At 43.8% G+C, this 26,174-nt stretch overlaps 1 protein-coding gene across 12 annotated transcripts in view; it reads right to left on the reverse strand.

Annotated features, from left to right (window-relative positions):
• The window catches only part of kiaa1109 (KIAA1109 ortholog), a 123,119-nt gene extending 98,391 nt beyond the window's left edge, over positions 1–24,728 (reverse strand). For 6 of the 12 annotated variants that reach the window (XM_046308931.1, XM_046308927.1, XM_046308930.1 and 3 more), the window contains exons 1-13: positions 24,564–24,727; positions 10,316–10,445; positions 8,524–8,640; positions 5,175–5,253; positions 5,008–5,072; positions 4,575–4,831; positions 4,261–4,454; positions 4,038–4,117; positions 3,736–3,883; positions 3,487–3,643; positions 3,235–3,313; positions 2,977–3,068; positions 2,639–2,756 (exon numbers count right to left, since the gene is read on the reverse strand). In XM_046308931.1, coding sequence (XP_046164887.1) covers positions 2,639–2,756; positions 2,977–3,068; positions 3,235–3,313; positions 3,487–3,643; positions 3,736–3,883; positions 4,038–4,117; positions 4,261–4,454; positions 4,575–4,831; positions 5,008–5,072; positions 5,175–5,253; positions 8,524–8,640; positions 10,316–10,412 — 1,483 coding nt within the window. In that variant the 5' untranslated portion in view covers positions 10,413–10,445; positions 24,564–24,727. Of the gene's footprint in view, positions 1–2,638; positions 2,757–2,976; positions 3,069–3,234; positions 3,314–3,486; positions 3,644–3,735; positions 3,884–4,037; positions 4,118–4,260; positions 4,455–4,574; positions 4,832–5,007; positions 5,073–5,174; positions 5,254–8,523; positions 8,641–10,315; positions 10,446–24,563 lie in introns of all 12 variants that reach the window. The other 6 variants (XM_046308936.1, XM_046308933.1, XM_046308934.1 and 3 more) reach the window with 2 other exon arrangements.
• Positions 24,729–26,174: the final 1,446 nt, after the last annotated feature.

Below are 26,174 nucleotides of genomic sequence, written 5' to 3' on the forward strand. Positions count from 1 at the left end.
AGCTAGATGTTGGTTTAGATAAACAAATTTGTTTGCTAACCAGTTCGCTTGGTAACATTAGCTGCGTTACCTCAGCTTGACTTCTTTTCACAGGTGATGTTGGGCTGATCAGTTAGCTCCCTCTTTGAAGTGAAGGGGAAAATCGATAGAATAGCATCACTTTTCAACATTCGACGACATGGCAACCCCATCAGTTGAGACTTCAGATCCGTCAGAAATCCTCTGGCTGAAAGTGCTGGCTACAAAACAGACATTTCTATATTTCTCACACCTCCACGGGCGGTCCTGGACATTCTGAAATCCCTAGGAATTCTGGACATTGTGGTTTGCTTACAACCAGGCAATGTAGCTGGCCCGTTTCTACCCTTGAGATGCAAAAACGCTTGTATTTGCGTGTAGTGAGGAAATAAATGTTTATTATTAATAAATATTAATGGAGCTAGTGCCTTCGGAAAGTATTCAGACCACTTGACTTATTCCACATTTTATTACGCAGCAGCCTTATTCTAAAATTGATTTAAAAAAAAAAATAGATCATTAATCTACACACAATACCCCATAATGACAAAGCACAAACAGGTTTTTAGAACTTTTTGAAAATATATAAATATCACATTTCCATAAGTATTCAGACCCTTCACTCAGTACTTTGTTGAAGCACCTCTGGCAGCGATTACAGCATTGAGTCTTCTTGAGTATGACGCCACAAGCTTGGTACACCTGTATTTGGGGTGTTTCTCCCATTCTTCTCTTCAGATCCTGAAGCTCTGTCAGGTTGGATGGGAAGCGTTGCTGCACAGCTTTTTAAAGGTCTCTCCAGAGATGTTCGATCGGGTTCAAGTCCGGGCTCTTGCTGGGTCACTCAAGTACATTCAGAGACTTGTCCCAAAGCAACTCCTGTGTGGTCTTGGCTGAGAGCTTAGGGTCGTCTAAGTCTAAGGTCTCTGGAGCAGGTTTTCATGAAGGATCTCTTTATACTCCGTTCATCTTAACCTCGATCCTGACTCGTCTCCCAGTCCCTGCCGCTGAAAAACATCCCCACAGCATGATGCTGCCACCCATGCTTCACCGTAAGGATGGTGCCTGGTTTCCTCCAGACGTGATGCTTGGCATTCAGGCCAAAGAGTTCAATATTGGTTTCATCAGACCAGAGAATCTTGTTTCTCATAGTCTTAAGGTGCCTTTTGGCAAATTCCAAGCAGGCTGTCATGTGCCTTTTACTGAGGAGTGGCTTCCGTCTGGCCACTCTAGCTTAAAGGCCTGATTGGTGGAGTGCTGCAGAGATAAAAAATCTCCACAGAGGAACTACAGAGCTCTGTCAGAGGGACCATCCGTTTCTTGATCACCTTCCTGACCAAGGCCCTTCTCCCGAGTGTTCAGTTTGGCCCGGCGGCCAGCTCTAGGAAGACTTCTTCCATTTATGAATGATGAAGGCCACTGTGTTTTGGGGGACCTTCAATGCTGCATAAATGTTTAAGTACCCTTCCCCAGATCTGTGCCGACACAATCCTGTCTCAGAGCTCTACAGACAATTCCTTCGACCTCATGTGGGACCTTATATAGACAGGTGTGTGCCCTTCCAAATCATGTCCAATCAATTTAATTTACATTTACATTTAAGTCATTTAGCAGACGCTCTTATCCAGAGCGCGACTTACAAATTGGTCCACAGGTGGACTCCAAGCAAGTTGTAGAAACATCTCAAGGAAGATCAATGGAATTAGGATGCACCTGAGCTCAATTTCAAGTCTCATAGCAAAGAATCTGAATACTTATGTATTAAAACAAAAAACAGAACTTATTTACATCTAAACATTTCCAGAAACTGTTTTCGCTTTGTCATTAAGGGGTAGTGTGTGTAGATTGCTGAGGAAAATGTTTTATTTAATACATTTTAGAATAAGGCTGTAACGTAACAACATGTGGAAAAAGTCAAGGGGTCTGAATACCTATAGGTAGCCTAGTGGGGCGGCAGACAGCCTAGTGGTTAGTGTTGGGCCAGTAACCGAAAGGTTGCTAGATCGAATTCCTGAGCTGTTAAGGTAAAAATCTGTCATTCTACCCCTGAACAAGGCAGTTAACCCACTGTTCCTAGACCGTCATTGTAAATAAGAATTTGTTCTTAACTAACTTGCCTAGTTAAAAAATAAAAAATAATAATTACCTTCTGTAGGCACTGTATATAGTGAAATTAAGCACCGGTGAAATTTGCCTTTAAAAGCCCACTCTGGAAATGTTACGTGTTTGAAGAGTATATTGTTACAAACATTATGTCTAAAGATAAGCTAAATCCAAAAAGGGCCATTTTGAGAGATTGATATTTTAAATATTGAATAAATTAAAGTCCAAATTTATTTTTCAGAATCTAGACATACTCCATATTTGAGAGAACAATAACACCAAGATGTCTGTATCCTGTACGGTTCACAGATCATAGGGTCTTACAGGAGGGATGTATAGCTCTAAAAATAGTATAAAATGGCCACTTAGTGATACAAATGTAAAAAGCATGTCAAAAATCCTTGTTCACAAAGAAGTAACTATGTGAGAATTGCCGGAAAAATCTCAGATACTACAAATATTTTCGGACTAAGCTGGTGTGGAATCGTCCTATAAACAGATTGAGAGAAGGTCTTACCAGTGAAGAAGTTTTTCTGGGCATAAATAAAGTGATAGGTGGCCTTGTACACCTCTATCTCACAGTTCCAGGACTGGGGCATGTTCCACACACTGGGATAGCTGGCAATCACATGGAACTAAGGGGAGAAGTGTCAGAGGCAACAATCATGTCAACACGCTTTCATGTTCACAAGGAGGTACACTAACACACCTGATTTAACTCATCAAGGGCTTGGTAATTCATTTGTACACAGTTGTTTTGATTCAATCACTCATTAAAAAAATGGGTAATGGAAACTCTGGATATGGCTTGTGGCTAAATAGGACCCCTGCAGATTCCTACTATGCTGTACTTACAGCCAGCATCTCAGCCTCCAGCAGAGTCCTGTACTGCATGCTGGTGGTGGTGTCTACATGGAGCAACTGGCCTTTGATGGTGGGAGAGTAGCCTGGGGAGAGAGGATCAAACAAATGCTCACTACTGAAGTTCGGTGATGGTAATATTGTCATGATTAATGCATGATTTTATGGCATCGCACCGGCATCTTACCCTGTAACCATAGACACAGACATCCACTTTCTTCTAACCTCAGTTCTTTCTCACTGTCCACTCACCTGTCTCCCCCACAGTCATAGGGATGTTCACTTCCAGATAAGAGCCTGCTCCGACATTCACATGTATGGCATTGGTTTCCTAAGAGCAGGAAAATCATTAGATCACATATTTAGAGAAACACATGATCCCATTGTGAAATGGATTATAACAGTTTAGAGCCATTTAGATCTGTCATTATCTAATACTAATAAAAAAAGAGACAGAATAGAAGAGGAGAGAAACAGAGAGTGAGAAGCCTGCTCTCCTGGTACCCTGTTTTTGGTGAAGAGCAGGTCTATGGTGGCGTCTGCGATAATGTTCATGCGGAGTTCAAAGGCCAGAATCTGTCTGGGTTTGCCGGGCTGAGCCACCTCTGTAACACCCATGGACTGGTAGTCTGCTGGTAGGAAGAACTTCCAAAGGCAATCCCTGCATACAGAAATATAACCCTTAGTCATTCTATTTTTATGGTCTCTGCACACAGGAGAGAATGCTGAGTGTGCGTATGTGTGTCCGTGTACCTCTGCCTGTCCGCCCAGGGCCCGTAGTTGAAGTCAGTTCCTTTCCCACAGACTATGTCCAGACCCCAGCAGGGAGGCAGATCCTGCAGTTTGGTTCCTTCTCCACATAGCTCTGGATCCCCACTCTCCTGCTCCTCTGGGACCAGGCCTGATAACACACACACACAAACATAAATAGTCATTCCAAAACACAAGAACATTCATGAAACCACGTCCAACCCAAATCCATGTAGAAACAGTGCCAATACACCCATATCTTACACGATTCATCATGACCAGAGTTCTACATACTATGGTCGTACCTGGTTCATCCTGGTAATAGTAGATGTCCACATCATTGGACTGCATGACCACAAACCCTTCTCCCATCAGTCTGGGCGGCCTATAGAGGAGAACACAGAATCTCAGAATACTGCTATACCACTATTAATGTGGCTCCTAAGATGTTAAACACTTCTCGTTTTGCATGCTCGTGTAATGGGGTCAGGGATTAACTGTTTGGGATTAGATCAAAGGTCAACTCACTCATCGTTTTGCATGCCCAGGTAGCGTGGGCTGGGTACTAGCATGACACGAACATTCTCCAGAGAGCCCTTGACAATGTGCATGTACTGGTCTAGGTGGCTGGACGGGGGCTTGGTGGCGTAAGTCAGAAAGGCATCCTCAAAGTTCACACATATCGTCTGGGGGAGGTGGTGGTTCCCGAATGCCAAGCGACCCTGGAGAAATACACAGAGGTGATGATGAGAATTATACATATGTGCACTTTCATAGAACCTAAACATTGACTTGTGTGTGGGAGTGATGTCTCATATGTAGCTAAGCTAAAGGTAACTCACAGTGCTGATGTTGACTTTGATGACGGGGATGAGGGATCTCCAAGATGACGATGGGTCTGGAGTCTCTCCTTTGATGTTAACACTGTCCAGGATCTTTTCTTGTTCCTCTCTTTCCCTTTCCTCGTCTTTTTTGGGCGGTATGAGGGTGCGGTCCAACCCAAAGGTCTCCTCTAGACGTGCATAGAGGTCTGTCCGGTTGTAAACGTGGAACTCAAATCCATTTACGGTCACGTAGAGCCTGGTCTCAGCTTTGGGGTCTGGAGAAGACATGAACAAGGTCATCTGTAACTTTGGTCAAGAATGGTCAAGAATCATGGAGAAGAGTACTCCTGAGTACAAGCTATTTGAATTTCCTGTGGCCTCCCGCCACTCCTACACCTACAGACTTGTTATCCAAATCCAAACCATTATGTCTCTCCTACAGTCCACTCACCATGCTGTTTCTGCTTAGGGTTATACATTTTCCACCAACGGAATATAAAGAAACCATCTTGTATTCTGTAACACAAAATACATTAAGTATAATAAAATAGTATTAGAATATAAGCATGTATTATATAGAAAGCAGAAAACATAACAGAATAGTGTAAAAGTAAGCACCTGATGGACATGTCTTTGTTGATGAAGTACACATCCCTGAACATGACCTTCCCCGACAGCACCGAGAAAGAGAAGGAGCCTGTGGAGAGAAAGGACAGAGAGTGATGCTAAAACTCAGCCAAGTAAGTCAGAATAACAACGCGTTTCAGACACGCTAACAGATTATTCACACCGAATTCCATATATTAGGTCAACTGAGGGGCCAAGTCAATCAATCCCTATCCTAGTCTGCTGTTCCCACATGCTTCAAGAGGGCCACCATTGTTCCTGTTCCCAAGAAAGCTAAGGTAACTGAGCTGAACGACTATCGCCCCATAGCACTCACTTCCGTCATCATGAAGTGCTTTGAGAGACTAGTCAAGGACTATATAACCTCTACCCTACCTGAAACCCTAGACCCACTCCAATTTGCTTATCGCCCCAATAGGTCCACAGACGATGCAATCGCAATCACACTGCCCTAACCCATCTGGACAAGAGGAATATCTAAGTAAGAATGCTGTTCATCGACTACAGCTCAGAATTTAACAACATAGTACCCTCCAAAATCGTCATTAAGCTCAAGATCCTGGGTCTTGACTAGAGGTCGACCGATTAATCGGAATGGCCGATTAATTATGGCCGATTTCATAACAATCGGTAATCTGCGTTTTTGGACACAGATTATGGCCGATTACATTGCACTCCACGAGGAGACTGCGTGGCAGGCTGACTACCTGTTATGTGAGTGCAGTAAGGAGCCACGGTAAGGTGCTAGTTAGCATTAAACTTATCTTATAAAAAACAATCAATCTTAACATAAATCACTAGTTAACTACACATGGTTGACGATATTAATAGTTTATCTAGCTTGTCCTGCGTTGCATATAATCGATGCGGTGCCTGTTAATTTATCATTGAATCACAGCCTACTTCGCCGAATGGGTGATTTAACAAGCGCATTCTCGAAAAAAGCAGTCTTTGCACACCAATGTGTACCTAACCATAAACATCAATGCCTTTCTTAAAATCAATACACAAGTATATATTTTTAAACCTGCATATTTAGTTAATATTGCCTGCTAACATGAATTTATTTTAACTAGGGAAATTGTGTCACTTCCCTTGTGTTCTGTGAAAGCAGAGTCTGGGTTATTGCAGCAGTTTGAGCCGCCTGGCTCGTTGCGAACTGTGTGAAGACCATTTCTTCCTAACAAAGACCGTAATTAATTAGCCAGAATTGTACATATTTATGACATAACAGTGAAAGTTGTGCAATGTAACAGCAATATTTAGACTTAAGGATGCCACCAGTTCGATAAAATATGGAAAGGTTCCGAAATAATAAACGTTTTGTTTTCGAAATGATAGTTCATGGATTTGACCATATTAATAACTTAAGGCTCATATTTCTGTGTGTTATTATATTATAATTAAGTCTATGATTTGATAGAGCAGTCTGACTGAGCGGTGGTAGGCAGCAGCAGGCTCGTAAGCATTAATTCAAACAGCACTTTAGTGAATTTGCAAGCAGCTCTTCGCTGTGCTTCAAGCATTGCGCTGTTTATGACTTCAAGCCTATCAACTCCTGAGGTGAGGCTGGCAATACTAAAGTACCTATTAGAACATCCAATAGTCAAAAGGTTTATGAAATACCAACGATAGAGAGAAATAGTCCTATAATAACTACAACCTAAAACTTCTTACCTGGGAATATTGAAGACTCATATTAAAAGGAACCACCGGCTTTCATATGTTCTGAACAAGGAACTTAAATGTTAGCTTTTTTACATGGGACATATTGCACTTTTACTTTCTTCTCCAACACTTTGTTTTTGTATTATTTAAACCAAATTGAACATGTTTCATTATTTATTTGAGACTAAATGGATTTTATTGACGTATTGATTATATTAAATTAAAATAAGTGTTAATTGAGTATTGTTGTAATTGTCATTATTACAAATACATATATAAAAATTGGCCGATTAATCGGTATCTGCATTTTTTGGTCCTCCAATCATCGGTATCGGCGTTGAAAAATCATAATCGGTCGACGTTTAGTCTCGACCCCGCCAAGCACAACTGGGTCCTGAACTTTCTGACGGGACGCCCCCAGGTGGTGAGGGTAGTAAACAACATCTCCACCCCGCTGATCCTCAACACTGGGGCCCCACAAGAGTGAGTTCTCAGCCCTCTCCTGTACTCCCTGTTCACCCATGACTGCGTAGCCATGCACGCCTCCAACTCAATCATCAAGTTTGCAGATGACACTACAGTGGTAGGCTTGATTACCAACAAAGACGAGACGGCCTACAGGGAGGAGGTGAGGGCCCTCGGAGTATGGTGTCAGGAAAATAACCTCACACTCAACGTCAACAAAACAAAGGAGATGATTGTGGACTTCAGGAAACAGCAGAGGGAGCACCCCCCTATCCACATTGACGGGACAGTAGTGGAGAAGGTGGAAAGTTTTAAGTTCCTCGGCGTACACATCACGGACAAACTGAAATGGTCCACCCACACAGACAGCGTGGGGAAGAAGGAGCAACAGCGCCTCTTCAACCTCAGGAGGCTGAAGAAATGTGGCTTGTCACCAAAAACACTCACAAGCTTTTACAGACGCACAATCGAGAGCATCCTGTCGGGCTGTATCACCGCCTGGTATGGCAACTGCTCCGCCCACAACCGCAAGGCTCTTCAGAGAGTAGTACGGTCTGCACAACGCATCACCGGGGGCAAATGACATGCCCTCCAGGACACCTACACCACCCGATGTTCACAGGAAGGCCAAAAACCACCCAAGCCACTGCCTGTCCACCCCGCTATCATCCAGAAGGCGAGGTCAGTACAGGTGCATCAAAGAGACTGAGACTGAAAAACAGCTTCCATCTGGCTGTTAAACAGCCATCACTAACATTGAGTGGCTGCTGCCAACATACTGACTCAAGTCTCTAGCCACTTTAATAATTAAAAATTGGATGTAATAAATGTCTCACTAGTGACTTTAAACAATGCCACTTTATATAATGTTTACATACCCTACATCACTCATTTCATATGTATATAGTGTACTCTATACCATCTACCGCATCTTGCTTATGCTGTTCGGTCATCGCTCATCCATATATTTAAATGTACATATCCTTATTAATTCCTTTACACTTGTGTGTATAAGGTAGTTGTGAAATTGTTAGATTACTTGTTAGATATTACTGCATGGTCGGAACTAGAAGCACAAGCATTTCACTACACTCGCATTAACATCTGCTAACCATGTGTATGTCACCGATAAAAGTATGCTTCTGCAAATCTCAGGCAATTTTCACCATAACACGTCTGCAAGCTTAATTTCATTATTTGCACTCACCGATGTGAATGTAGCCATTCTTGCAGAGTCTGTTGATGATGAGGGTTAAGATGAGGCCGATGTTGCGGGAGTTGTAATAGGTCAGGTAGATGATCCATCCACAGGACAGAATGGTGGCTGGAAGAGAAAACAGAGCATTTCCTCCATCTACACACAATACCCCATAATGACAAAGCAAAAACAGGTTTAGATGTTTTTTTTGCACATTTATTTAAAAAAATTAAACGTATTTACATAAGTATTCAGACCCTTTGCTATGCTCAGGTGCATCCCGTTTCCATTGATCATCCTTGAAATGTTTCTACAACTTGATTGGAGTCCACCAGTGGTAAATTCAATTGATTGGACATGATTTGGAAGGGCACACACCTGTCTATATAAGGTCCCACATGAGCTCGAAGGAATTGTCGGTAGAGCTCTGAGACAGGATTGTGTCGAGGCACAGATTTGGGGAAGGGTACCAAAACAATTCTGCAGCATTGAATGTCCCCAAGAACACCAGTGGCCTCCATCATTCTTAAATGGAAGAAGTTTGGAACCACCAAGACTGGCCGCCCGGGCCAAACTGAGCAATTGGGAGGGCCTTGGTCAGGAAGTTGACAAAGAAGCCGATGTTCACTCTGACAGAGTTCTATAGTCCCTCTGTGGAGATGGGACAACCTTCCACAAGGACAACCATCTTTGCAGCACTCCACCAATCAGGCAAGACGGAAGCCACTCTTCAGTAAAATGCACGACAGTTCGTTTGGAGTTTGCCAAAAAGCACGTAAAGGACTCTCAGACTATGAAAAACAAGATTCTCTGGTCTAATGAAACCAAGACTGAACTCTTTGGCCTGAATGCCATGCATCACGTCTGTGGGAAACCTGCACCATCCCTATGGTGAAGCACGGTGGCTTGGGGATGTTTTTCATCGGCAGGTACTGGGAGACTAGTCAGGACCGAGGGAAAGACGAACAACGCAAAATACAGAGAGGTCTTTGATGAAAACCTGCTCCAGAGCACCCAGGACATCAGACTGGGGAAAAGGTTTATCTTCCAACAGGACAATGACTCTAAGCACACAGCCAAGACAACGCAGGAATGGCTTCCGGACAAGTCTCTGAATGTCCTTGAGTGGCCCAGCCAGAGCCCGGACTTGAATCCGATTGAACATCTCTGGAGAGACCTGAAAATAGCTGTGCAGCAACGCTCCCAAATAACCTTACAGAGCTTGAGAGGATCTGCAGAGAAGAATAGGAGAAACTCAGGTGTGCTCAAATACAGGTGTGACAAGCTTGAAGCGTCATACTCAAGAAGCCTCAATGCTGAAATCGGTGACAAAGGTGTTTCAACAAAGTACTGAGTAAAGGGTATGAATAAAGAAAAACCCTTTAATGACTGGTACTGTATGTAAATGTGATATCAGTTTTTTTTATACATTCTCAGAAATGTCTAAAAACCTGTTTTTGCTATGTCATTATGGGGTAATGTGTGCAGATTGATGAGGGGGGGAAACAATTGAATCCATTTTAGAATAAGGCTGTAACGTAACAAAATGTGTAAACGGTCAGGGGGTATGAATACTTTCCGAAAGCACTGTAGATAGCTATGCCTCAAATGGCTTATGCCTCAAATCATTGTTATGATATGATAGTGTTAAATGAGGCTTCACACCAGTATACTTAGAGTTAAGTGCTCCCCATTCATCAAATAAAATGTGAGAAATGGCTGTGATTCAATGCAGCCTGCACTCCCACTAACTCAGGTACTGCTCCCACCCCCATGTCTAGAAAATTCCCTCAACACTTACCCACAAGGAGCCACACAAAATTGGAGTCATGCTTGGTGAGGAACTCATCCAAGTCTCCAAAACTGGGGAAGGTGCTGTCGTTAGCTTTGGCATCCATGGCTACAGCTGTGGCTCAGTATGACAACCAGCACTGAAACATACCAAAGTGGGTCATAAGACGAGTACAGTGATACTCAAAGCAGACAGCCAAACTGTTTCAAAATCCATTCTTATAGGAAAACCCCAGACATAACATTTCTGTTCTGTCCCAGCACTAGAACAGATTCAACTAGTCATCTAATCATCAATACCTTTTCATGGCTGAATCAGGTGTGCCACAAAAATGTGCAACAGCTGATGGACCCTGAAAAACAGAAGTTTTCCAAACTAGTAGACTACATTGTTAAATGATTCTCTTTCTCCCCTTACCCATCTGTCTATCGCCTCCTTTGAATTTCATGCTGTCACAGTTACCAGCCCTTTCAAGCTTAACATCCTTATCATTTATCGCCCTCCAGGTCCCCTCGGAGAGTTCATCAATGAGCTTGATGCCTTGATAAGCTCCTTTCCTGAGGACGGCTCACCTCTCACAGTTCTGGGCGACTTTAACCTCCCCACGTCTACCTTTGACTCATTCCTCTCTGCCTCCTTCTTTCCACTCCTCTCCTCTTTTGACCTCACCCTCTCACCTTCCCCCCCTACTCACAAGGCAGGCAATACGCTCGACCTCATCTTTACTAGATGCTGTTCTTCCACTAACCTCATTGCAACTCCCCTCCAAGTCTCCGACCACTACCTTGTATCCTTTTCCCTCTCGCTCTCATCCAACACTTCCCACACTGCCCCTACTCGGATGGTATCGCGCCGTCCCAACCTTCGCTCTCTCTCCCCCGCTACTCTCTCCTCTTCCATCCTATCATCTCTTCCCTCTGCTCAAACCTTCTCCAACCTATCTCCTGATTCTGCCTCCTCAACCCTCCTCTCCTCCCTTTCTGCATCCTTTGACTCTCTATGTCCCCTATCTTCCAGGCCGGCTCGGTCCTCCCCTCCCACTCCGTGGCTTGACGACTCAATGCGAGCTCACAGAACAGGGCTCCGGAAGGCCGAGCGGAAATGGAGGAAAACTCGCCTCCCTGCGGACCTGGCATCCTTTCACTCCCTCCTCTCTACATTTTCCTCCTCTGTCTCTGCTGCTAAAGCCACTTTCTACCACTCTAAATTCCAAGCATCTGCCTCTAACCCTAGGAAGCTCTTTGCCACATTCTCCTCCCTCCTGAATCCTCCTCCCCCCCCTCCCTCTCTGCAGATGACTTCGTCAGCCATTTTGAAAAGAAGATCGACGACATCCGATCCTCGTTTGCTAAGTCAAACAACACCGCTGGTTCTGCTCACACTGCCCTACCCTGTGCTCTGACCTCTTTCTCCCTCTCTCTCCAGATGAAATCTCGCGTCTTGTGACGGCCGGCCGCCCAACAACCTGCCCGCTCGACCCTATCCCCTCCTCTCTTCTCCAGACCATTTCCGGAGACCTTCTCCCTTACCTCACCTCGCTCATCAACTTATCCCTGACCGCTGGCTACGTCCCTTCCGTCTTCAAGAGAGCGAGAGTTGCACCCCTTCTGAAAAAACCTACACTCGATCCCTCCGATGTCAACAACTACAGACCAGTATCCCTTCTTTCTTTTCTCTCCAAAACTCTTGAACGTGCCGTCCTTGGTCAGCTCTCCCGCTATCTCTCTCAGAATGACCTTCTTGATCCAAATCAGTCAGGTTTCAAGACTAGTCATTCAACTGAGACTGCTCTTCTCTGTATCACGGAGGCGCTCCGCACCGCTAAAGCTAACTCTCTCTCCTCTGCTCTCATCCTTCTAGACCTATCGGCTGCCTTCGATACTGTGAACCATCAGATCCTCCTCTCCACCCTCTCCGAGTTGGGCATCTCCGGCGCGGCCCACGCTTGGATTGCGTCCTACCTGACAGGTCGCTCCTACCAGGTGGCGTGGCGAGAATCTGTCTCCTCACCACGCGCTCTCACCACTGGTGTCCCCCAGGGCTCTGTTCTAGGCCCTCTCCTATTCTCGCTATACACCAAGTCACTTGGCTCTGTCATAACCTCACATGGTCTCTCCTATCATTGCTATGCAGACGACACACAATTAATCTTCTCCTTTCCCCCTTCTGATGACCAGGTGGCGAATCGCATCTCTGCATGTCTGGCAGACATATCAGTGTGGATGACGGATCACCACCTCAAGCTGAACTTCGGCAAGACGGAGCTGCTCTTCCTCCCGGGGAAGGACTGCCCGTTCCATGATCTCGCCATCACGGTTGACAACTCCATTGTGTCCTCCTCCCAGAGCGCCAAGAACCTTGGCGTGATCCTGGACAACAAACTGTCGTTCTCAACTAACATCAAGGCGGTGGCCCGTTCCTGTAGGTTCATGCTCTACAACATCCGCAGAGTACGACCCTGCCTCACACAGGAAGCGGCGCAGGTCCTAATCCAGGCACTTGTCATCTCCCGTCTGGATTACTGCAACTCGCTGTTGGCTGGGCTCCCTGCCTGTGCCATTAAACCCCTACAACTCATCCAGAACGCCGCAGCCCGTCTAGTGTTCAACCTTCCCAAGTTCTCTCACGTCACCCCGCTCCTCCGCTCTCTCCACTGGCTTCCAGTTGAAGCTCGCATCCGCTACAAGACCATGGTGCTTGCCTACGGAGCTGTGAGGGGAACGGCACCTCAGTACCTCCAGGCTCTGATCAGGCCCTACACCCAAATAAGGGCACTGCGTTCATCCACCTCTGGCCTGCTCGCCTCCCTACCACTGAGGAAGTACAGTTCCCGCTCAGCTCAGTCAAAACTGTTCGCTGCTCTGGCTCCCCAATGGTGGAACAAACTCCCTCACGACACCAGGACAGCGGAGTCAATCACCACCTTCCGGAGACACCTGAAACCCCACCTCTTTAAGGAACACCTAGGATAGGATAAAGTAATCCTTCTCACCCCCCCCCCCCCCCCTTAAAATATTTAGATGCACTATTGTAAAGTGGTTGTTCCACTGGATGTCATAAGGTGAATGCACCAATTTGTAAGTCGCTCTGGATAAGAGCGTCTGCTAAATGACTTAAATGTAAATGTAAATGATTTGCATGACATGCTAGTTGTTACGAACTATGAGCCAGGTCGTAAAACTAACCAGCATCTCTTGGGGTTCAGGCGTAAGCTAAGACGTGCTCTCTCGCGGTACAGTCCGACATTGTTTAACCTAGACACTTCCAGATTGTTTACTGAACAAACATAGAAAACGAAATCTATGGATTTCACATTACTGGGCAAGGGCTCAGCCATGGTTGGGCCTGGGAGGGCATAGGCCCATCCACTTGTGAGCCAGGCCCAGCCAATTGGAATGAGTTTATCACAAAAGGGCTTTATTACAGACAGAAATACCTGCCCCCCACCCCGCAGGTGAAGACAGATGTGGAGGTCATGGGCTGGCGTGGTTAAACGTGGTCTGTGGTTGAATGTACTGTCAAATTCTCTAAAATTATGTTAGAGGCAGCTTATGGTAGAGAAATGAACATCCGGTTATGTGGCAACAGCTCTGTTGGACATTCCTGCAGTCAGCTTGCAAATTGCACGCTCCGTCACCTTGACACTTGTGGCATTGTGTTGAGTGACAAACTGCACATTTTAGAGTGGCCTTTTAATGTCCCCAGCACAAGGTGCACCTGTGTAATGATTATGCTGTTTATTCAGCTCTTGATATGCCATACCTGTCAGGTTAATGTATTATCTTGGTTAAAGGAAACATTTGTGCACAAAATTTGAGAGAAGCTTATTGTATGGAACATGGAACATTTCTGGGATGTTTTATTTCAAAACATGAAACCAACACTATACATGTTGGTTTATATTTTTATTTAGTATAGTTTTGAATGAATGGAGCCAACTGTTTCTCAGGCAGGTCATGTGGAGTGAGGCAAGAGTGACACCTCTTATGTGTGTGTGTAAGTAAGGCTGAATGCACAAGCATGGTGTGTGTGTGTGTGTGGTCCAGTTGTTAAGCAGTAAAATCAGAGGTCAGTACAGTGGTGAACACACACACAGAACCAGAGTATAAATCCCTACCTAACCCACCTGAGTTCGCACTGTGTAGAAAAGTTTTAATAAAAACAGGACAGTGCGTGTAGTGAAGAAATTCTAAATGTTTATTACACAAATGTTAATACATGTTAATGGAGAGTGTCTTCGGAAAATATTCAGACCACTTGATTTTTACAGCCTTATTCTAAAATGTATTCAATTGTTGTTGTTTTTCCTTAGCAATCAACACACAACACCCCATAATGACAACATTTTTGCAAATGTGATATTTGTATTTTTAATACATTTACATAAGTATTCAGACCCTTTACTCAGTACTTTGTTGAAGCACCTTTGGCAACGATTACAGCCTTGAGTCTTCTTGGGTATGAAGCTACAAACTTGGAAGACCTGTATTTGGGGTGTTTCTCCCATTCTTCTCTTGAGATCATCTCAAGCTCTGTCAGGTTAGATCGGGTTCAAGTCCGGGAACTTGCTGGGCCAATCAAGGACATTCAAAGACTTGTCCCAAAGCCTGCATTGTCTTGTCTGAGAGCTAAGGATCGTTGTCCTGTTGGAGAATGAACCTTCGCCCTAGTCTGAGGTCCTGAGCGCTCTGGAGCAGGTTTTCATCAAGGATTACTCTGGGGCAGCAGGTAGACTAGTGGTTAGCAATGGGCCAGTAACCGAAAGCTTGCTGGATCGAATCCTTGGGCTGACAAGGTAAAAATCTGTCGTTCTGCACCTGAACAAGGCACTGTTCCCCGGTAGGCCGCCATTGTAAAATTGAATTTGTTCTCAACTGAACGTTGCCTAGTTAAATAAAAAGGTTATATATATTTTTTAATTAAAAAAATAAAACTTTGCTCCATAAATCTTTCCCTCGATAGACGTCCCTGCCGCTGAAAAACTTCCAAAGCATAATGCCACCATGTGCCTTTTTAGGTGTCTTTTGGCAAACTCCAAGCGGGCTGTTGTGTGCCTTTTAGTGGAGAGTCTTCCGTCTGGCCACTGGAGAGCTGCAGAGATGGTTGTCCTTCTGGAATGTTCTCCCATCTCCACAGAGGAACTCCAGAGCTCTGTCAGAGTGGCCATCTGGTTCTTGGTCACCTCCCCCACCAACACCCTTCTCCCCCAATCGCTCAGTTTGTCCGGGTGGCCAGCGCTTAGGAAGAGTCTTGGTGGTTCCAAACTTCTTCCATTTCAGAATGATGGAGGCCACTGTGTTCTTGGGGATCTTCAATGCAGCAGACATTTTTTGGTACCCTTCCCCAGATCTGTGCCTCGACACAATCCTGTCTCGGACCTCTATGATCAATGGAAACATAAGGCACCTGAGCTCAATTTCGATTTTCATAGCAAAGGGTCTGAATACTTATTTACATAAGGTTTTGTTTTTTCTATTTAATACATTTGCAAAAAAAAAAAAAAAACCTTAAGTCGCTTTGTCATTATGGGGTATTGTGTGTAGATTGCTGAGAATTTGTATTTAATCAATTTTAGACTAAATCTGTAAAGTAACAAAATGTGGAAAGTCAAGGGGTCTGAATACTTTCCAAAGGCATTGTAAGCACTGCCGTTCATAAACACTCCTGTGCGTATGAGTGTTAAGTGAAACCAGGGGTGTCTTCATTACTACGATTCTATGCAAAACGTTTTGAACAGAAACCATTTATGCTACTCCAATTGCTGTTAAGTTTCGTCTTGTTCTTAAAATGGAAGCTACAGTTAAGTATTGTCTTTCTAAAAAATATATGTAAAAAAATTAGCTGCTGGATGAAGTTAAGGAACTCTGCAGACTAGATGTACAGAGTGTGGCAAACAAGTCACAGACTATTGAGACTGGAATAGCAACATGTGGAAACCATACATTTAAAATGAACTAATTTCCATTTAAAGACCCAGTGTAGTCTAAAATGTGTTTTTTCCTGTACTTATACAGTTAAAGTCGGACGTTTACATACACTTAGGTTGGAGTCACTAAAACTCATTTTTCAACCACTTATTCACAAACTATGATTTTGGCAAGTCAGTTAGGAAATCTACTTTGTGCATGACAAGTCATTTTCCAACAATTGTTTACAGACAGATTATTTCACTTATAATTCACTGTATCACAATTCCAGTGGGTCAGAAGTTTACATACACTAAGTTGACAATTTGGAAAATTACAGAAAATGATGTCATGGCTTTAGAAGCTTCTGATAGGCTAATTGACATCATTCGAGTCAATTGGAGGTGTACCTGTGGATGTATTTGAAGGCCTAACTTCAAACTCAGTGCCTCTTTGCTTGACATCATGGGAAATCAAAAGAAATCAGCCAAGACCATGCAGCCATCATACTACTCAGGAAGGAGAAGCGTTCTCCAAGAGATGAATGTACTTTGGTGCGAAAAGTGCAAATCAATCCCAGAACAACAGCAATGGACCTTGTGAAGATGCTTGAGGAAACAGGTACAAAAGTATCTATATCCACAGTAAAACGAGTCCTATATCGACATAACCTGAAAGGCCGCACAGCAAGGAAGAAGCCACTGCTCCAAATTCACCATAAAAAAAGCCAGACTATGGTTTGCAACTGCACATGGGGACAAGGATTGTACTTCTTGGAGAAATGTCCTTTGGTCTGATGAAACTAAAATAGAACTGTTTGACCATAATGACCATCGTTATGTTTGGAGGAAAAAGGGGGAGGCTTGCAAGCCAAAGAACACCATCCCAACCGTGAAGCACGGGGGTGGCAGCATCATGTTGTGGGGGTACTTTGCTGCAGGAGGGACGAGTGCACTTCACAAAATACACTGCTCAAAAAAATAAAGGGAACACTAAAATAACACATCCTAGATCTGAATGAATGAAATATTCGTATTAAATACAAAATCACACAAAAATTATCAATGGAAATCAAATTTATCAACCCATGGAGGTCTGAATTTCGAGTCACACTCAAAATTAAAGTGGAAAACCACACTACAGGCTGATCCAACTTTGATGTAATGTCCTTAAAACAAGTCAAAATGAGGCTCAGTAGTGTGTGTGGCCTCCACGTGCCTGTATGACCTCCCTACACCGCCTGGGCATGCTCCTGATGAGGTGGCGGATGGTCTCCTGAGGGATCTCCTCCCAGACCTGGACTAAAGCATCCGCCAACTCCTGGACAGTCTGTGGTGCAATGTGGCGTTGGTGGATGGAGCGAGACATGATGTCCCAGATGTGCTCAATTGGATTCAGGTCTGGGGAACGCGCGGGTCAGTCCATAGCATCAATGCCTTCCTCTTGCAGGAACTGCTGACACACACCAGCCACATTAGGTCTAGCATTGTCTTGCATTAGGAGGAACCCAGGGCCAACCGCACCAGCATATGGTCTCACAAGGGGTCTGAGGATCTCATCTCGGTACCTAATGGCAGTCAGGCTACCTCTGGCGAGCACATGGAGGGCTGTGAAATGCCATCCCACACCATGACTGACCTACCGCCAAACCGGTCATGCTGGAGGATGTTGCAGGCAGCAGAACATTCTCCACTGCGTCTCCAGACTCGGTCACGTCTGTCACATGTGCTCAGTGTGAACCTGCTTTCATCTGTGAAGAGCACAGGGCGCCAGTGGCGAATTTGCCAATCTGGTGTTCTCTGGCAAATGCCAAACGTCCTGCACGGTGTTGGGCTGTAATCACAACCCCCACCTGTGGACGTCGGGCCCTCATACCACCCTCATGGAGTCTGTTTCTGACCATTTGAGCAGACACATGCACATTTGTGGCCCGCTGGAGGTCATTTTGCAGGGCTCTGGCAGTGCTCCTCCTTGCACAAAGGCGGAGGTAGCGGTCCTGCTGCTGGGTTGTTGCCCTCCTACGGCCTCCTCCACGTCTCCTGATGTACTGGCCTGTCTCCTGGTAGCGCCTCCATGCTCTGGACACTACGCTGACAGACACGCAAACCTTCTTGCCACAGCTCGCATTGATGTGCCATCCTGGATGAGCTGCACTACCTGAGCCACTTGTGTGGGTTGTAAGACTCCGTCTCATGCTACCACTAGAGTGAAAGCACCGCCATCATTCAAAAGTGACCAAAACATCAGCCAGGAAGCATAGGAACTGAGAAGTGGTCTGTGGTCACCACCTGCAGAAACACTCCTTTATTGGGGGTGTCTTGCTAATTGCCTATAATTTCCACCTGTTGTCTATTCCATTTGCACATCAGCATGTGACATTTATTGTCAATCAGTGTTGCTTCCTATGTGGACAGTTTGATTTCACAGAAGTGTGATTGACTTGGAGTTACATTGTGTTGTTTAAGAGTTCCCTTTATTTTTTTGAGCAGTGTATATGGATGAGCGACGGCCGAGCGGCACAGGCAAGGTGCAATAGATGGTATAAAATACAGTATATACATATGAGATGAGTAATGGTGAGATATGTAAAAATGATTAAAGTGGCATTTTTTAAAGTGACTATTGATCCATTTATTAAAGTTGGCAATGATTGGAGTCTATGTAGGCAGAAGCCTGCCTCTCTGTGTTAGTGATGCCTGTTTAACAATCTGATGGCCTTGAGATAAAAGCTGTTTTTCAGTCTCTCCGTCCCAGCTTTGATGCTCCTGTACTGACAGTGTCTTCTGGATGGTAGCGGGGTGAACAGGCAGTGGCTCAGGTGGCTGTTGTTCTTGATTATCTTTTTGGCCTTCCTGTGACATAGGGTGCTGTAGGTGCCCTGGAGGGCAGGTAGCTTGCCCCCGGGGATGCATTGTGGGTAGAAGGCGGAGCAGTTGCCATACCAGGCGGTGATACAACTCGACAGGATGCTCTCAATAGTGCCTCTGTAAATGCTTGTGAGGATTTTAGATGACAAGCCAAAGGTTGAAGTTAGGTGACAATTCTCCTGAGGTTGAAGTTGCACTGTTGCACATTCTTCACCACACTGTCTGTGTGGGTGGACCATTTCAGTTTGTCCGTGATGTGTACGCCGAGGAACTTTATTTAAAAAAAAAAAAATCCACCTTCTCCACTACTGTCCCATCTATGTGGATAGGGGGGTGCACCCTCCACTGTTTTGTTGACGTTGAGTGAGAGGTTGTTTTCCTGACACCACACTCCGAGTGCCCTCACCTCCTCCCTGTAGGCTGTCTTGTCGTTGTTGGTAATCAAAACCACTATCGTTGTGTCGTCTGCAAACTTGATGATTCCTAGTCATCTTATCATGGTTGAATGTGGTGGTTCGTACTTTCAGTTTTGCGCAAATGTCGCCATCCATCCAGGGTTTCTGGTTTGGGTAGGTTTTAATAGTCACCGTGGGTACAACATCTCCAATGCACTTCCTTGTAAATTCACTCACCAAGTCAAGGTATAAATCAGTTATTCTCTGAGGCTTCCCAGAACATTTCCCAGTCCGTGTGATCAAAACAATCTTGAAGCGATGATTCCGATTGGTCAGACCAGCGTTGAATGATTTTAGTCACGGGTACATCCTGTTTCAGTTTCTGCCTGTAGGACGGTAGGAGCAAAATGGAGTTGGAACACCCCTGCCCTTCTTCCCAGAGAAATGTTTCTTTCGGTCGGCGCGACGCATGAAGAAACCCGGTGGCTGTACCAAGTCTGACAACATATCCCGAGAGAGCCATGGTTCCACAAAACAGAGAATATTACAATCTCTGATGTCTCTCTGGAAGGCAACCCTTGCCCTAATTTCGTCCACCTTATTGTCTAGAGACTGGACATCAGCGAGTAAAATATACTGGGAAGCGGTGGGTGGTGTGCACGCCTCCGAAAGTCTGACCAGGAGGTCAGTCCGTCTACCTCTTCTGCAACGACGTTGTTTTGGGTCGGCCTCTGGGATTAGATCCAATGTCCTGGGTGGTGGTCCGAACGAAGGATCCGCTTCGGGAAAGTCGTATTCCTGATCGTAATGTTAGTATCCAATAGTTCTTTCTGGCTGTATGTAAAAATGCTTAAGATTTTCTGGGCTAACAAAGAAAGAAATAATACATAACCAAACTAAAAATACTGCATAGTTTCCTAAGGACTCGAAGAGAGGCGACCTTCTCTGTCGGCGCCATCTTGCCAACCTCTTACATGTAGCGTAATATACTGTTGAATATGGAAGTTTACATACACCATAGCCAAATAAACTCAGTTTTTCATAAGGTTATGTCTATATAGGACTCGTTTTACAGTGGATATAGATACTTTTGCACCCGTTTCCTCCAGCATCTTCACAAGGTCCTTTGCTGTTGTTCTGGGATTGATTTGCACTTTTCGCACCAAAGTATGTTCTAGAGGTCGACCGATTAATCGGAATGGCCGATTAATTGGGGCCGATTTCAAGATTTCATAACAATCGGTAATCAGCATTTTTGGACACTGATCATGGCCGATTACATTGCACTCCACGAGGAGACTGCGTGGCAGGCTGACTACCTGTTATGCGAGTGCAGCAAGGTGCCAATGTAAGGTGCTAGCTAGCATTAAACTTATCTTATAAAAAACAATCTTCACATAATCACTAGTTAACTACACATGGTTGATGATATTACTAGTTTATATAGCTTGTCCTGCGTTGCATATAATCGATGCAGTGCCTGTTAATTTATCATTGAATCACAGCCTACTTCGCCAAACGGGTGATTTAACTCGCGCATTTGAGAAAAAAAGCACTGTCGTTGCACCAATGTGTACCTAACCATAAACGTCAACGCCTTTCTTAAAATCAATACACAAGTATATATGTTAAAACCTGCATATTTAGTTAATATTGCCTGCTAACATGCATTTCTTTTAACAAGGGAAATTGTGTCACTTCTCTTGCGTTCGGTGCAACAGAGTCAGGGTATATGTAGCAGTTTGGGCTGCCTGGCTCGTTGCGAACTGTGTGAAGACTATTTCTTCCTAACAGACAGCAAACTTCGCTAAACAGGGGATGATTTAACGAAAGCACGTTCACAAAAAAAAGCACAATCGTGGCGCGAATGAACCTAACCATAAACATCAAAGCCTTTCTTAAAATCAAGCCACAGAAGTATATATTTTTAAACCTGCATATTTAGTTAAAAAGAAATTCATGTTAGCAGGCAATATTAAACTAGGGAAATTGCGTAAAATTAACGCAAGAGAAATTACACAGAGTTAGGGTATATGCAACAGTTTGGGCCGCCTGGCTTTTTGCAAACTAACTTGCCAGAATTGTTCGTAATTATGACATAACATTGAAGCTTGTGCAATGTAACAGCAATATTTAGACTCATAGATGCCACCCATTAAATGTTTTGTTTTCGAAATGACCATTTGACCATATTAATGACCTACGCTCATATTTCTGTGTTATGTTATAATTAAGTCATTGATTTGATAGAGCAGTCTGACTGAGCGGTGGTAGGCAGCAGCAGGCTTGTAAGCATTCATTCAAACAGCACTTTCGTGAATTTGCAAGCAGCTCTTCGCAATGCTTCAAGCAGTGTGCTGTTTATGACTTCAAGCCTGTCAACTCCCGAGATTAGGCTGGCAATATTAAAGTACCTATTATAACATCCAATAGTCAAAGGTTTATGGAATACAAATGGTATAGAGAGAAATAGTCCTATAATAACTACAACCTAAAACTTCTTACCTGGGACTATTGAAGACTCTTGTTAAAAGGAACCACAAGCTTTCATATCTTCTCATGTTCTGAGCAAGGAACTTAAGTGTTAGCTTTCTTACATGGCACATATTACACCTTTACTTTCTTCTCAAACACTTTGTTTTTGCATTATTTAAACCAAATTGAACATGTTTCATTATTTATTTGAGACTAAATTGATTTTATTGATGTATTATATTAAGTTAAAATAAAAGTGTTCATTGTTCATTCAGTATTGTTGTAATTGTCATTATTACAAATATATATATATATTTAAATCGGCCGATTAATCTGTATCTGCTTTTTGTTGTCCTCCAATAATCTGTATCGGTGCTGAAAAATCTAAATTGCTCGACCTCTAGTACGTTCACCTCTAGGAGACAGAACACGTCCCCTTCCTGATCAGTATGAGGCTGCGTGGTCCCATGGTGTTTATACTTGCGTACTATTGTTTGTACAGATTAACATGGTACCTTCAGGGGGTTGTAAATTGCTACCAAGGATGAACCAGACTTGTGGAGGTCTACAATTTTTTTCTGTGGTCTTGGCCGATTTCTTTTGAATTTCCCATGATGACAAGCAAAGAGGCATTGCGTTTGAAGGTAGGCATTGAAATACATCCACAGGTACACCTCCAATTCACTCAAATGATATCAATTAGCCTATCAGAAGCTTCTAAAGCCATGACATCATTTTCTGGAATTTTCCAAGCTGTTTAAAAGCACAGTCAACTTAGTGTATGTAAACTTCTGACCCACTGGAATTGTGATACAGTGAATTATAAGTGAAATAATCTGTCTCGAAACAATTGTTGGAAAAATGACGTATGTCATGAACAAAGTAGATGTCCTAACCGACTTGCCAAAACTATAGTTTGTTAACAAAACATTTGTGGAGTGGTTGAAAAACAAGTTAATGACTCCAACCTAAGTGTATGTAAACTTCCGACTTCAACTGTAATATCAACTCCTGCAGAATTATACATTTCTCGCAGTGAAATTAAACAAATGTACATTTTGTCTCGGGAACACGAGTGGAGAAATATGATTTCTTTCAGCATCTCTTGAGAAAATGTGAATGGGTGTGAAATGTGTTCTTTGACACTTATGCAAGCAGACAGTATTTCAACCTTGACTTTGAATTGTTCCAGTCTTGTGTTGGATAGTCAAAGGCAGCTAGCTAACATAGCATCCCTCTGTTTGAGCATGGTGTTTGAGTAGACTAAACTAGCTAGCTGCATTTTCTAGCTAAGTAAGTGGAAGTAAAACAAATAGATGAAATATAACTCTCTCTCTCGGTTCTCCATTTTTGAAGAAATGAATTTGTTAACTGTTAAACTACTGTCTTTTCTCTCTGAGTCAACTACTCAACACATTGATGCAGTGCTAGGCTAGCTGTAGCTTCTGCTTTCAGTAGTAGATTACGTATCTGATGTCAGCTCATGCTGCAAGAGCTCTGTAGGGTGGAGAACGTCCTCCGGAAGTTGTCATAATTACTGTGTAGCCGGAAGATGTTGAGAACCACGAGCCTCCTAGGTTTAGTATTGAAGTCAATGTACCCAGAGGAGGACACAAGCTAGCTGTCTTCTGGCTACACCATGGTGCTATCCAACAGAGTGCTGTTGAGGACACTGTAGACATTCATTGCAAATCGGTGTTTTGATAAATTATTTGGTGACGTGAATATATTTAGTATAGTTTTATCTAAAAGTATATCTTTAATGTTTTACTATTTTTATTAAATTCACAGAGGAGCATGGTCCTCCCCTTCCTCCTCTAAAGAGCCTCTACTGCTTAAATCTTTCAAGGCAGGCTTAAACATGTTGCAATGGTAAATTGGATGTTTGACAACAGTAAGTGAAGCAACCATCATGACAAATAGTTGTGTCTGGCCTGATGAAATATACTTGACTACATAATTCTGTGACGGTCATAAATGGGAGTATTTCTGTTTGTAAATTAGTTAGCTAGCCAAGAAGGCAAGCTGGCTTAGTTAGCCAGCTAGCTAACGTTATGTGGCTTTCAGAACAAGAGTGTACGACCTTGCACTCTCAATTCCATCACCATTTTCATGATTGCAATGAATACTGGCTGCTGTGCACATCCATGTTTGGGGGCAGGGGGGGTCCCGAATCTATTGTATCCAACGACCAGGGGAGGGTCCGCCGGTAATGATCAACATTTTGAAAACTACTTCAGTTAGTCAGTTAGCAAATTAGCTAGTAACGTTCGCTAGCTAGGTTTGTTTGCTGTGTGGGCACGAGCGCCAGTTTATACACTCGTCCGCTAACAATTATTTTGAGATTTGGGGAATTCTGAGGTCATTAATTTATCTACAAGTTATGGACAAAACACATGAATAGGGTCATTTCAGGTAAACCAACAGACACTTGCAACGCCATGTCTGCCTTTCAGCATCGTTGACAGCCACACGGTTCCCCAAAGCTTCAGGTAAGCAAGCTAATGACGTTTGCTATCTAGACTAGTTAGCATGTTACAACAGCCAGGCCGCACCCAACGACTTGGTCTTTCTCCGTATAGAAAGTCTAAGGGCAAAAACAAATAACACAAACCTTGATATACTTTGTATGACATTCGATTTCATTTTGCTCCAATTGTTCGGGAGTTCTATCCTTTCGTTCTTTTAGACATCCTTAGCGGCTCTCCAGAATATTTACATGCCATCTAGCCAGAGATATTACGGAAAGGAGGAGATAGCAATCCAATTGGGAAATTAATGGATGAACGTATAACCTAGCAGACTATCGACCAATCGCGATCACGTTGTTATGATCCATCGCGCAGATGCTAAGCAAATCCCTTCTCAAAGTCAGGGTGAGTCGAGAAACGTGCTTATTTTACTGAAAAGTAGGCAATTGTACGATTCCAATGCTATACAATATTACATACTGCAAGTTACTTATCTCACATCATGGAAAATATTTGTAATGGTGTACTTCTTGTTAACGAAATTCATGCTACGGCGCCCAATTGACTCCCATTCACTCCTTGAAGGAGAGCTCGCCATGTCCCAGAATCGCCCAGAATGCACCGCACGGTCCATTGACGAAGCATTGGGCAATGTACACAATGGGCGCTAAGTTAGATGCCATTAGAGTTTCCCATCTCCTCAAAAGTATCTCTGATCTAGCTAGTTTACTGGTTTTCCTATCGCAAACACCACATGCAAAGTTCGACCAATGGGTAAATGGTGGTCGATAAATCAACCAATACAAAGGATTTTGTACATCCTACTTGAAGATAGGCATTTATTTCAGCGTATCAACTGTAGTGTGTATTATTATGCATGGGCGCTACCTAGTGCATTGGTTCTCTTTGTTTTTTGTAATGGGTCGCCAACAATCTGTGAGAACTCCTTCCTATTCACGCATGTGAATGTTTACTGGCCTGCCTTTTGGCCAAATAGGTATGTCCAGCCTGCTGGACAGATAGCAAGGTTCGGCCGTCCAGAAAGCAAGGTCTTGTCGGCCAGCTTGATTTAGCAATCTGGCCGGACTTCTTTTTTTTTTAACTAGGCAAGTCAGTTAAGAACACATTCTTATTTACAATGACAGCCTAGCTATCTGGCCTGCCGGAACTATCTGTCTGGCATTTGAGCTATAGACCAACTCCAGATGGCGTCTATTCATGAGTACTGTTCAGATAGAGCTCCCTGGACTCTGTGTTGCTGCAAGTTGGTCAACACCCATGACTTTCATGAGGTACTACATACCTAATGTTATGTCCACACCATCCGTGGGGTCTGTGGTTCTGAGCATGCCGAGAACCTTGTACATACCCATCAACTGTCAGTGAAATGGATGTTCTGTACAGAGGCTTTACACTCTTGGTGAAGCATCATGTTTTAAGTGCAAGCTTTCAGCTTGCGTGTGTATTTAGTTGTATACCACAGTTGAAATTCTGTTACCCTGTTAGGGACTCATCTGGACTAAGATAAATGGTGCGTTTTCCCACTCTGTTGTCCGAAAGACCTCTTTGTTACAGCCTCTCCCATAGGCTGTTTGGCAACCTTTTAGAAAATGAAAGAGAACGTTGGATTACCTTGGTTCTGAGTAAAGTAATGGGTCGCCAAGCTTTCATGGCGTTCCTCCCATCTCTATACTTCAATTGAAGTAATAGTAAGTCACGCCACAGGACCTTTTCATAGTGACAGGTCATGTGGG

Source organism: Oncorhynchus gorbuscha, linkage group LG17 (assembly GCF_021184085.1).
Source record: "Oncorhynchus gorbuscha isolate QuinsamMale2020 ecotype Even-year linkage group LG17, OgorEven_v1.0, whole genome shotgun sequence".
Classification (NCBI taxonomy): Eukaryota; Metazoa; Chordata; class Actinopteri; order Salmoniformes; family Salmonidae; genus Oncorhynchus; species Oncorhynchus gorbuscha.